The sequence below is a fragment of the Schistocerca cancellata genome, chromosome 11, assembly GCF_023864275.1.
Source record: "Schistocerca cancellata isolate TAMUIC-IGC-003103 chromosome 11, iqSchCanc2.1, whole genome shotgun sequence".
Taxonomy (NCBI): domain Eukaryota; kingdom Metazoa; phylum Arthropoda; class Insecta; order Orthoptera; family Acrididae; genus Schistocerca; species Schistocerca cancellata.
Genome location: NC_064636.1, coordinates 81113755 through 81126080, shown reverse-complemented (window position 1 = coordinate 81126080; position 12326 = coordinate 81113755). Strand labels below are relative to the sequence as shown.

The following is a 12326-nucleotide window of genomic DNA, read 5'->3' as shown; positions in this document are numbered from 1 at the left end:
CCAAGGGCTCACGGTGTTGTAATGAAACAGACTGTGATGGAGGTACTGTTGTACACAATACACTGGTTTTGTGTATCACCCAACCCTGATCAGTTCCAATATGTAAACAAATGCAAATGTCGAAATACTTTATTGCAATCTATAACCAAATTTAGCAAACTTGTTTGTATGACTGTTTGTAAACTAGACAGATGCCATATTTACCAATTTCAGTAAAAACAGTAAATACAGAATTGATATAAAATAATATGAATTGTAATAAGAAACCACTATAATTGGTCGAAAGAGAAAATATAATTTAATTATGTTTAGATTGAACATTTTGTAAAATTAATTGTTAAGAACACTTACGATGTATTAAATTTAAATACAGAATTTGAAATTATATTTTATCATGGGCACCACGTCATGTTTACAGGATGATTTCAATTGTAAATCAATAAAAATTTTACAGTCAGTAATGAATGTACTGGTTTATATCATTAAAACTATATTTACGCTTAGGTGGTTGTCTCTGCCAAATGAGTAATCTGTACGTACCTGCCACCAGTGTACACTGCAGACCAGTAAAAGTACTGGCAGTTCAGTTCAAGTATTTACGACAGAACACTATGTGAATAGGGTTTTGTGGAAGCTTAAAGCAATAAATGTGGAAGTGAATTTTAAAGTGCTATTTGAGTTTTATTTAACAATTATCCAGTTATACAACACAAAATTAGATGCTGTAATACTCAAAATAGACAGTACTCTTTACTTTTGTTTTCAGTAGTAAAGCAGACGAGACCACTAATATTACACGAGGACTGAACATACAAGTTAGCCAACCGGAGTGGCCGAGCGGTTCTAGGCACTACAGTTTGGAACCGTGCGACCGCTACGGTCGCAGGTTCGAATCCTGCCTCGGGATGGATGTGTGTGATGTCCTTAGGTTAGTTAGGTTTAAGTAGTTCTAAGTTCTAGGGGACTGATGACCTCAGATGTTAAGTCCCACAGTGCTCAGAGCCATTTGAACCATACAAGTTACGTACTTTTGATAACAATGTGACACATTATGTTCTAAAAAAATTTAAACCTGCAAATAGGCTTCACATTCTACCTGAAGTTGCTGTAAATAATTAATTTGGTGCGATTTGACTTTATAACAGAATTCCTCTTACAACAGTAATAATTAGAATGGGGATGTTTCAGTGTGAAATTGTAAGATGCACGGCAAGTTTATAAAACTCATCTTCACTCTGTCGGTATGACATCTCTGGTGGTATTTCTGGTAGTACGGAGGCACGAACCCGTATTCAGACTCGTCCTCCATGCAAAGTGCTTCTCGAAGACAATGCAGTTTCAGGACTCCTCTTGCATTTGGACACGCCCAGGTTTTTGCGAGGTATCGCCACTGACGAACACCTTGCCACACGCGTTGCAGGCGTACAGCATCTCACCCGTGTGCGGGCGGTGGTGTACTTTCACACTTCTACTTCGCGTAAATGACTTTCCGCAGGTGTCACAGCGGTACGGCCGCTCACCCGTGTGCATACGGAGGTGTACCTTCAGGTTCCTGCTTTGTGTGAATGACCTGCCACAGTAGTCGCAGCGGTAGGGTCGCTCACCCGTGTGGATGCGCGAGTGCTGCGCCAGGTTGCTGCTGTTGGTGAACCTCTTGTGGCAGACGCCGCACTCGTGAGGCCGCTCACCCGTGTGCAGCAGCGAGTGCTGCCTCAGATTATTGCTGCGCGAGAACGCCTTGCCGCAGATATCGCAGCGGTAGGGCTGCTCACCCGTGTGCTGCAGCGTGTGCTGCCTGAGGTTATCGCTGCGCAAGAATGTTTTACCACAGGTATCGCAGTGGTAGGGACGCTCACCCGTGTGCTGCAGCGAGTGCAGCCTCAACTGATCACTGCGCGAGAACGTCTGGCCGCAGGTGTCACAGCAGTAGGGCCGCTCGCCCGTGTGCGTCCGGTAGTGCACCTCGAGGCCGTTGGCGTCGCGGCAGGTCTTGTGGCAGATGTCGCATTTCAGCAGGTGCTGTTGCATGTGGGTCCTCAAGATCCTCTTGTCGACAAACACTTCCCGGCAGACGTCGCACGTGAAGACGTCCCGTTCGTCAGGCGAAAGTGACGGCTGCCCGGCGACACTGTCGTTCGTCGAGGGGGAGAGCCTCTCGCAAATGTCATTTACCTGGTAGCAGTTCGAATTTGCGTCAGAGGTATCCTTGCAGAATCTGTCACTTAACACAGTACTTGTAGTAGAATAGCTGTCTTTATGGGTATTCTGCCTCTCCGAGTCCACTACCTGTCTTGAGAGTAGGTGCGTATTGCTTTTATTCCTGTCAGATTCTTTCCAGCTGCCACTGCGATTACTGTCACTAAACGGTATCTCGTCAGTTCTGGTGCGTATGGTGGCACATCTGCCAGTAGTACAACCATCCTGGCCTTGTGGGATAAACCTGAAAAATTGAAAAGACAGCATTAAAACATCTGGTAATGGTAACACATTTCATATTCATATTAATGTAACTGTGAATGTTCAGTAGTATTGCATAACATAATAAACAACACCAATATAAAACCTGATACATATATTTCATATACAGGGTGGTCCATTGGTAGTGACTGGGCCAAATATCTCACAAAATAAGCATTCAATGAAAAAACTACAAAAAATGAAACTAGTCCAGCTTGAATGGGGAAACCAGATGGCGCTATGGTTGGTCCGCTAGATGGTGCTGCCATACGTCAAACGGATTTTTTTTTGTGGTTTTAGGGCACACAACTTCAATGGTCATTAGCGCCCTGAATACGTTAAGAATGCACCGTGAGGCACAAGTTTAAAACAACAACTAAAAGGGAAAACACGATAAAAGACAGACTGACAGGCATAGGATTAAAAAACAGCATCATCAAATGTCCTTAGAGAGGTATGTCAAATTGATAAAACGAAGAACACGAGCAGCTGCTCGTGGGTCATCTGCTAAAATGGCATCTAAAGTACATGGCAGGTTAAGATCTAGACGCAGTGTGTTAAAATCCGGACAGGACATTAAAATGTGGCGGACCGTCAGCAATTGCCCACATGGGCAGAACGGCGCCGGCGCAGCCGTCAGCAGATGGCGATGGCTGAACCGGCCGTGTCCAATTCTTAACCGGGCCAAAACTACCTCCTCCCGCCGAGAAGGACGTGAGGAGGACGTCCATGCCACGGGAAGAGGTTTCAAGGCCCGAAGCTTGTTGTCTGTAAGTGCAGCCCAATCGGCATGCCACAGCGATAAAATGTGCCGACAAATAACCCTGCTACAATCTGATGAAGGGACACAACAAGAAGCTGTCCGAGGCCGGAGGACCGCAGCCTTGGCCGCGGCATCTGCAGCTTCGTTCCCAGGGATACCGACATGGCCAGGGACCCACATAAAGCTAACCGGAGAACCGACGTCCACCAGCTGCCGAAGAGAGCATTGGATCCGGTGCACGAAAGGGTGAACCGGATACGGATCACTGAGGCTCTGGATGGCGCTCAGGGAATCGGAGCAGATGACATAAGCAGAATGTCGGTGGCGGCAGATGTAAAGAACAGCCTGGTAGAGAGCAAAGAGCTCAGCTGTGAAGACCGAACAATGGCCATGGAGCCGGTATTTGAAACTTTGTGCCCCGACAATAAAAGAACACCCGACCCCGTCATTGGTCTTAGAGCCATCTGTATAAATGAAAGTCATATTGATGAACTTCGAACGAAGTTCACAAAACAGGAGTGGTAGACCGAACCGGGGGTAACCTCTTTTGGGAGCGAGCTGAGGTCAAGGTGAACGCGGACCTGAGCCTGGAGCCAAGGTGGCGTGTGGCTCTCGCCCACTCGAAAGGTTGCAGGGAGTGAAAAATTAAGGTGTTGAAGGAGGCGACGAAAGCGAACTCCAGGGGGTAGCAGGGCAGAGACATACAACCCGTATTGACGGTCGAGAGAGTCATCAAAAAAGGAACGATAAGACGGGTGGTCGGGCATTGACAGTAGCCGACAGGCAACGTCAAATGGATGTCAACTGCATTTTTTGAATAGGAACCCCCATTTTGTATTACATATTTGTGTAGTATGTAAAGAAATATGAATGTTTTAGTTGGACCACTTTTTTTTGCTTTATGATAGATGGCGCTGTAATAGTCACAAACGTATAAGTACGTGGTATCACGTAACATTCCACCAGTGCGGACAGTATTTGCTTCGTGACAAATTACCCGTGTTAAAATGGACCGTTTACCAACTGCAGAAAAGGTCGATATCGTGTTGATGTATGACTATTGTGATCAAAATGTGTGTGCTATCTATGCTGCTTGGTATCCTGGATGACATCATCCAAGTGTCCGGCCCGTTCCCCGGATAGTTACATTATTTAAGGAAACAGGAAGTGTTCAGCCACATGTGAAACGCCAACCATGACCTGCAACAAATGCTGTTACCCAAGTAAGCATTTTAGACGCTGTCGCGGCTAATCCGCACATCAGTAGCAGACAAATTGCACGAGAATCGGGAATCTCAAAAACGTCGGCGTTGAGAATGCTACATCAACATCAATTGCACCCGCACCGTATTTCTATGCACCAGGAATTGCATGGCAATGACTTTGAACATCGTGTACAGTTCTGCCACTGGGCACAAGAGAAATTACAGGATGATCAAAGATTTTTTGCACGCATTCTATTTAGCGACGAAGTGTCATTCACCAACAGCGGTAACGTAAACTGGCATAATATGCACTATTGGGTAACGGAAAATCCACAATGGCTGCGACAAGTGGAACATCAGCGACCTTGGCGGGTTAATGTACAGTGCGGCGTTATGGGAAGAAGGATAACTGCCCCCATTTTATTGATGGCAATCTAAATGGTGCAATGTATGCTGATTTGTATGCTGAAAGTTGAAGGATATTTGTTATCGTGATCCACCGACAATGCCTGACAACATGCGTCATCTCATTGTCAATGCATGTGCGAACATTACGGAAGGCGAACTACTCGCTGTTGAGAGGAATGTCGTTACACGTACTGCCAAACGCATTGAGGTTGATGGACATCATTTTGAGCATTTATTGCATTAATGTTGTATTTACAGGTAATCATGCTGTAACAGCATGCATTCTCAGAAATGACAAGTTCACAAAGGTAGATGTATCACATTGGAACAACTGAAATAAAATGTTCAAACATACCTATGTTCTGTATTTTAATTTAAAAAACCTACCTGTTACCAACTGTTCATCTAAAATTGGGAGCCACATGTTTTTGACTATTATAGTGTCATCTATCACAAAGCGAAAAAAGTGGTTCAACTAAAACATTCATATTTCTTTACGTACTAGACGAATATGTAATAAAAAATGGGGGTTGCTATTTTAAAAAATGCTGTTGATATCCGTTTGACCTATGACAGCACCATCTAGCGGGCCAACCATAGCGCCATTTGGTTTCCCCCTTCAAGCTAGGCAAGTTTTGTCTTTGTAGTTTTTTAGTTTGACACTTATTTCGTGAGATATTTGGGCCTGTCATGATCAATGGACCACCCTGTATGTAATTTATTTCCTCAACCTCTGCATTGTCATTTGATTTTACATAGATATTTCTCAACTTTGATTATTCTTCACAAAATTTTATCTTCACTGCAATCTTGAATGTAGCAATGGCAACATTTTTCATGGTCACACATATGACACCTTTGGGAAATGAGAAACTCTATACAAATCATTAGCAATTCCACAAACTGAGGTGTTTCATAACACAACTAGCTCAGTTCAATCACAAGATCCATAGTGTCACAGACAACAGCACCTGCCGTGTTCCACGATATCCAGAAATCATTCAGTACAGCTCCTGCAATGTTGTTTGGTGTGCAAAATTAGTTTCCACGAAAAGTACATATCTAAATTAGATGCTAAAATTAAACATTTTACGAATCAGAGTGTGGCAAAGTTCTGTACTTAATGGATGTACAGGGGTCAGACAAAAATGTGGAAACACTGCGACAAATGCACGATCGGACACGAATGCCGATGCTAGCCGAGCCTGCAGGTTGCGCTGTTATATTAGACCACGAATGGCTCCTGCGCAATGTCCTCAATATTGTTACAAGCATCAGTTGTGGTCAGAACATTCTTCTGTACAGTTACGAGTGCATTACGTGAGAGCTAAGTGAATTAAAACACACGCAAATTGTTGTTTATATGACGGGTGCTTCTGTAACCGAGGGAGCGAAGGGTTTGGTGTTTTAAGAGGTACCGCATCAAAGATTTATACCGCGTGCAGCGAAAGTGGAACTGTTCGTACGCTAAGTCACAAAATGGACGAGAGTGCATGCCGAATGTTTATGGCAGACGATGCTGAAGAGGATTGTGACAAAATATAAGAGGACAGCTGCAAAAGTCACTGCTGAATTTGAAAATCTGAGAGCTTAACAAAACTTCTTTCTTGGTCAATCTGCTCACCAGAACTAAGTTAGATAGACCCCCATGTTCGTGTTAACAAAAGAGAGATGCATACACAGTCATGTCACCCCCCTCCTGTTGTAGCCTTTTCTGCCATCTGTAACCCTCTGAGTGTCATGTCATGAGAAGCCCTGAATTAACAGTACACCTGGCTCTACGGCAATAACCACCCCAGCATAGTCGTTTAGGTTTATTTTTCTTTTTCATTCTTTTAGCTGAGAAGTCACCCAGGAACTTAAAGAGCATTACTCCGTATGCAAAGTACCCTGCTGTGTCACCCTGTGGCCGATTACAGCCCCTCACCTCTGTTTCCTTATGTGTGGACAAAGTACACATAGTCGAATATTGTTTTGTGTTGTCGTGCTGTGTTGCTGGCCTGCAGTCTAATAGTCACTGACACTCCTTTTTTCTGTCATGTTTTGTAATAGTGACACACTTCTAGGTCAGGATCAAATTACTGGAATGCGACACTAGCTGTACTGGCTTTATAAATTTGTTTGCTAACAGCAACAGGGCACTGCACGTGTCGGCGGGTCCACCATTATAAAAAATGTGGCCTAGCACCCCCCTCACCCCACTTAAGGCCAAGAAACAAACCCACTTACTACTGAATATCTCTCCTTCTTTCTTGAAGGATTTTACTTTTTGCCAATGTGAACAAAACAGCCTGGTTTACTGATGAACAATACAGTATGTAATACTACACCCTCCAATAGTCGCTCACTAGGAAAGCCACCTTTCTGGGAAGTGGATGACAATCTTTTGTAAACAATGCAAGTCACCATATCTGTGAAAGGGGTGAAGGGTGTACAGGTGGTCACTCCTTCGTATGAAGTTAGGGAATTTATTACGAGCTATTTCGCTCCATGTTGCGAGCTACAGAAGGAAGGCTGCTTTGTAGTTTGCCCTGGTATTGCTTGGCTAAGTGTGGTTCCCACAGTTTGGACATGTCTGCCGCTCGTGGTCTCGCGGTAGCGTTCTCGCTTCCCGAGCATGGGGTCCCGGGTTCGATTCCTGGCGGGGTCAGGGATTTTCACGTGCCTCGAGATGACTGGGTGTTTGTGTTGTCCTCATCATTTCATCATCATCCAGGAAAGTGGCAAAATTGGACTGAGCAACGATTGGGTACACACACACACACACACACACAAACACACACACACACACACACACACACAGACACAACACACACATACACACACACCAGCCACTGATCTCAGAGAACGCTTTCTCTCCTAGAGCACATGACCCCACTAAGCCACTGGCCACCTAGCCTCCCCTTTTTGTTTTAATAAGTTTGGTAAAAAAAGCAAGGGGGGAAAAATGTTCATTTCATAAACAACTCGCCTTACTTCTCAACAAAGTCTCCTTTGAGGGACATATACTTGGCCCAGTGATCCTCCAGCTTTTTCGTCCCATTTGGAAAAACAGGTTCTGTCAAATACTCATTGACTACAAGTATCACTCACTCATTTGAGGAAAAATTTTGTCCAAGCAGGCCAAAGTTTCAAGTTAGGGAACACGAAGAAGTCACCGGGTGCTAAGTCTGTTGAATAGGGTGTAAACCAATTTAAATCCCTATTCATTCACTTTTGCCATTGATATCACTGATGTTTGATATGGTGCATTATGCTGGCGAAAGAGCACTTTTCTGTGTGCCAACCTTAATTTTTTTTTCAGCAATGAAAGTTTCAAACAAATCTACAATGAAGCATAACAGGGTCCAGGCATGGTTCTGCCTTTTTTCCAAGTAATCTATGAGCAAGTGACCATCACCTTACTAGCTGACAAAATAGTCTTTGCCTTCTTGAGTGCACTTTCACCAGACTTCGTCCATTTTTTTGACTGCCATTTTGACTCTGTTGTGTAATGATGGATCCAGGTTTCAACAACAGTCACAAACGAGTGCCACAAGTCTTGCAGATTATAATTAAACATCGTCAAATATTGTGTTGAAATGCTGTGCCCAATGCAATTTTCATTTACTGTGAGCAATCAGTGCACCCACCTCAAACACAGCTTTTTCACAGCAAATTGTATGTGCAGAATATTAAGCACTCACTCGCCAGGGGAAATCCCCCCCCCCCCCCCCCCCCCCCCCCCCAAGACGTCACTCCTTAAATGGCCCAGTGGATAGCGCATCAAAAACTGAACACAGATCAAGCATGAAAAAAGGAAGAAAGTGCACTGAACTGTGAAAAAAGAAGCAAAACAGAAACAGTGAACAGTCCGAGCTCAAGCTGTGCAACACCAAGAGAACTGCAGGAATCATTGCACCGTCGTCATGTGTTTACGGTGTTGGACTGCAAAGCAGGAGATCCGTGTTCAGATCTCCTCGTGCCTTATTTTTTTTCATGAAATTATGAACTTTCCATGTGGTCATTGACGTGTCTGCTTTCCTTCTGTTGTTTATTGTCATATTATACACTGGTTATAGAATATAAATCATGTGGTAAGAATACATTATCGCTACGAGTAAGTGTGATGAAGAGCGACCTCTCACAGAAATGAAAACAGCAAGTAAACGAGTGTGTACTATGTTACAATAAAGAACTTCAACAACTTCCAAAACGGAACACAAAAGTCACAACATGTGATATTTCTGTAGAACACATAGGAGGTACGTATGTCTGGAGTTGCCTTCTTTATCCCTAGCTGTTGCAAACAGACATTATTAAATCACAAAACAGACACAAATATGAATACAATGAACAGACACATCAATGACTGGACAGGCAGTTCATAATTGTGGAGGGAAGAAAAAAATAGGGGGCACGAGGGAGATTCGAACACGGATCTCCCCCTTTGCATTCCGACATCGCGAACACACAACCAAGATGCAGTGATCCCTGCAGTTCTCTTTATGTTGCACATCTTGAGCTTGGACCATTCACTGTTTTGATTTTGCATCTTTTTTCATGGTTCATTACATCTTCTTCGTGTTTTAATGCTCAATCTGTGTTCATTTCTCATGGGCTATCCACTGGGTTGTCTTAGCACTAAATCTGACAGGGGTGTGATGGGGAGTTCCCCTTGTCAATCGACATCCCTACAGTCTCAGCAATCTCAAATATTTTTATTCAACAGTCTTACATTACCATGTCATCAATTCTGTCAATGGTTTCTTTTGTGGTGACCTAACTGGACTGCCAGAGCACGCTTCGTATTCGGTGCTTGTCTGATCACGTTTAAATTCATTAATCCAAAGGTAAATGGTCTAAAATAATGGTGCAGAGTCGGCACGAACTTCATCGAATCCTGTTCTGATTTGTGCAGCAGTCCAGCCCTTCCAATAAAAATGCCAAACAACAGCGCGAAATTCGGTTTTCACCATTTTCAATCACAGTCAACACATTGACCAATTCACATGGCTGTCAACAATGAACTGGACATTGTCCACTGTTGATTTTTTTTTTTTTTTTACGATCCTTTGAATAATCGAGCTTAACAATCGTGGAGGCACAACGAAAATGTTCCACTCTTTGGAGGAAATTTACCAGACTTACAAAACCATCCTCACAAGTATTCCATATACTGAATTGTATGCTGTTCTCTTTGACCAAAATGCTGTTATTTCAGTGTCCACACTCGGTCCTTCCAACAAGTGTTGATGATCCACACCTGTACACTATACTTCAGAATTTGTTTGCTGACTAAATTTCAAAGTATGTCATACAGCTCAACGCTGTCTCTTCTGTCGGTCATGAAAGTATGTAATGCAATCCTTGCGGGCATAAGATGATAACAATAACGGTGTCAATTCCTCGCTGTCTCATTCTCCTTGTTGTGTTAATCTGAGGAATGTTACAAGCATTAAGTGACGAATTTAGTGGACTTCAAGACAAGGAGGTTGACAGTGTGACAGAGGAGGTTTGGGACGGTACAGGGAGTACGTATAGGTAGACGAAGTGGTTAACGTGATTGCTTGCGAGAAATGGGAAAGCCCGATCTACATCTACATCCATACTCCGCAAGCCACCTCACGGTGTGTGGAGGAGGGTACCTCGATACCTCTATCGATTCTCCCTTCTATTCCAGTCTCGTATTATTCGTGGAAAGAAATAAGATTGTCGGAATGCCTCTGTGTGGGCTCTAATCTCTCTGATTTTATCCTCACAGTCTCTTTGGGAGGGAACAATATACTGCTCGACTCCTCAGTGAAGGTATGTTCTAGAAACTTTAACAAAAGCCCGTACCGAGCTACTGAGTGTCTCTCTTGCAGAGTCTTCCACTGGAGTTTATCTGTCATCTCTGTAAAGCTTTCACGATTACTAAATGATCTTGTAACAAAGTGCGCTGCTCTCCGTTGGATCTTCTCTATCTCTTCTATCAACCCTATCTGCTACGGATCCCACACCGATGAGCAGTATTCGAGCAGTGGACGAACAAGTGCACTGTAACCTACTTCCTTTGTTTTCGGACTGCATTTCCTTAGGATTCTTCCAATGAATCTCAGTCTCAGTCTGGCAATCAGATATTAAATGACATTACAGAGTTGGTTCTGTATCTGGACATTATGGGTTTGTTTTTCCTACTCATCTGCATTAACTTAAATTTTTCTACATTTAAAGCTAGCTTTCATTCATCACACCAACTAGAAATTTTGTCTAAGTCATCTTGCATCCTCCTACAGTCACTCAATGACGGCACCCTCCCTTCTGTCACGGCATCACCGGGAAACAACTGCACACTATGTGCGCCAAATCAGTTGTGTAACAGAGAACAACAGTGGTCCTATCACACTTCACTGGGGCACTCCTGACAATAGCCTTGTCTCTGACGAACAGTCGCCATTGAGAACATTGTTTCGAGTTCTGTTACTTAAGAAATGATTGAGCCACTCCCATATCTGGTAATCTATTCCATATGCTGGTACCTTTGTTAGCAGTCTGCAGTGTGGCTCAGTATCAAATGCTTTTTGGGAATCTAGAAATGTGGAATCTGCCTGTTGCCCTTCATGCACGATTTGCATGTCATCATGTGAGAGAAGGGCAAGTTGCATATCACAAGAGCGACACTTTCTAAAACCGTGCTGATTTATGGATGAAAGTTTTTTCGTATTGAGGAAATTTGTTATATTCAGACTGAGAGTATGCTCAAGAATTCTGCAGCAAACTGACATTAAGGATATCAGTCTGTAAATTTGCAGGTCTGTTCTTTTACCCTTCTTATGTACAGGAGTTGCGTGCACTTTTTTTCCAGCTGCTCAGGACTTTGAGCTGCGTCAGAGATTCATGATAAATGCAAGCTAAGTAAGGGACCAATGCCGCAAACGACTCTCTTTAAAACTGAACTGGAATGCCACTCCAGACCCAGTGACTTAGTTGTTTTCAACTGCTTCAATTCCTATTGTACACCAGGTACATCTATTACTATGCCCTGGGTACAAGTCAGTGTATTGACATAGGCTCTCCAATGTGTCACTGTTTGTTGTTGTGCCCCTTTTCTCGTAATATTCCAGTACTGGACCTTGTGCATTCCAAAAAATCATAAGCAGTGGTTTTCCTGCAGACAGTTGGGTCTTGAACGTTTTCTTGCACGGCGAATTTGGATGTTTCCGTTGCATACTCTGCCGTTTTACTCTCCGGCTCGTAACGATGGATCCATGTTTCGTCACGAGTAATTATCCTGTCTAAGAAGTAGTCCCCTTCGTTAGCATAGCGATCCAAATGTTTTTTGCAGATGTCTGAGCGTGTTTGTTTATGTAGCTGTGTGAGTTGTTTTGGGACCCATCTTGCACAAACTTTATGAAACCCAAGTCTTTTGTGGATGATTTCGCGAGCAGAACTGTGACTAATTTTCAGACAATGTGCCACTTCGTCAATAGTTAACTGTCTGTCTAAGAGAATCATTTCACGTGAACGCTCAA

General features: G+C 43.5%; 1 protein-coding gene across 1 annotated transcript in view; it reads right to left on the bottom strand.

The window, feature by feature from the left end:
- Positions 1-660: 660 nt before the first annotated feature.
- LOC126108584 (zinc finger protein 391-like) overlaps positions 661-12326 on the bottom strand; it is a 66722-nt gene continuing 55056 nt past the window's right edge. Inside the window, exon 7 of the mRNA XM_049913880.1 lies at positions 661-2440. Within this exon, the coding sequence (XP_049769837.1) occupies positions 1339-2440 (1102 nt within the window). The 3' untranslated portion in view covers positions 661-1338. The remainder of the gene's footprint in view (positions 2441-12326) is intronic.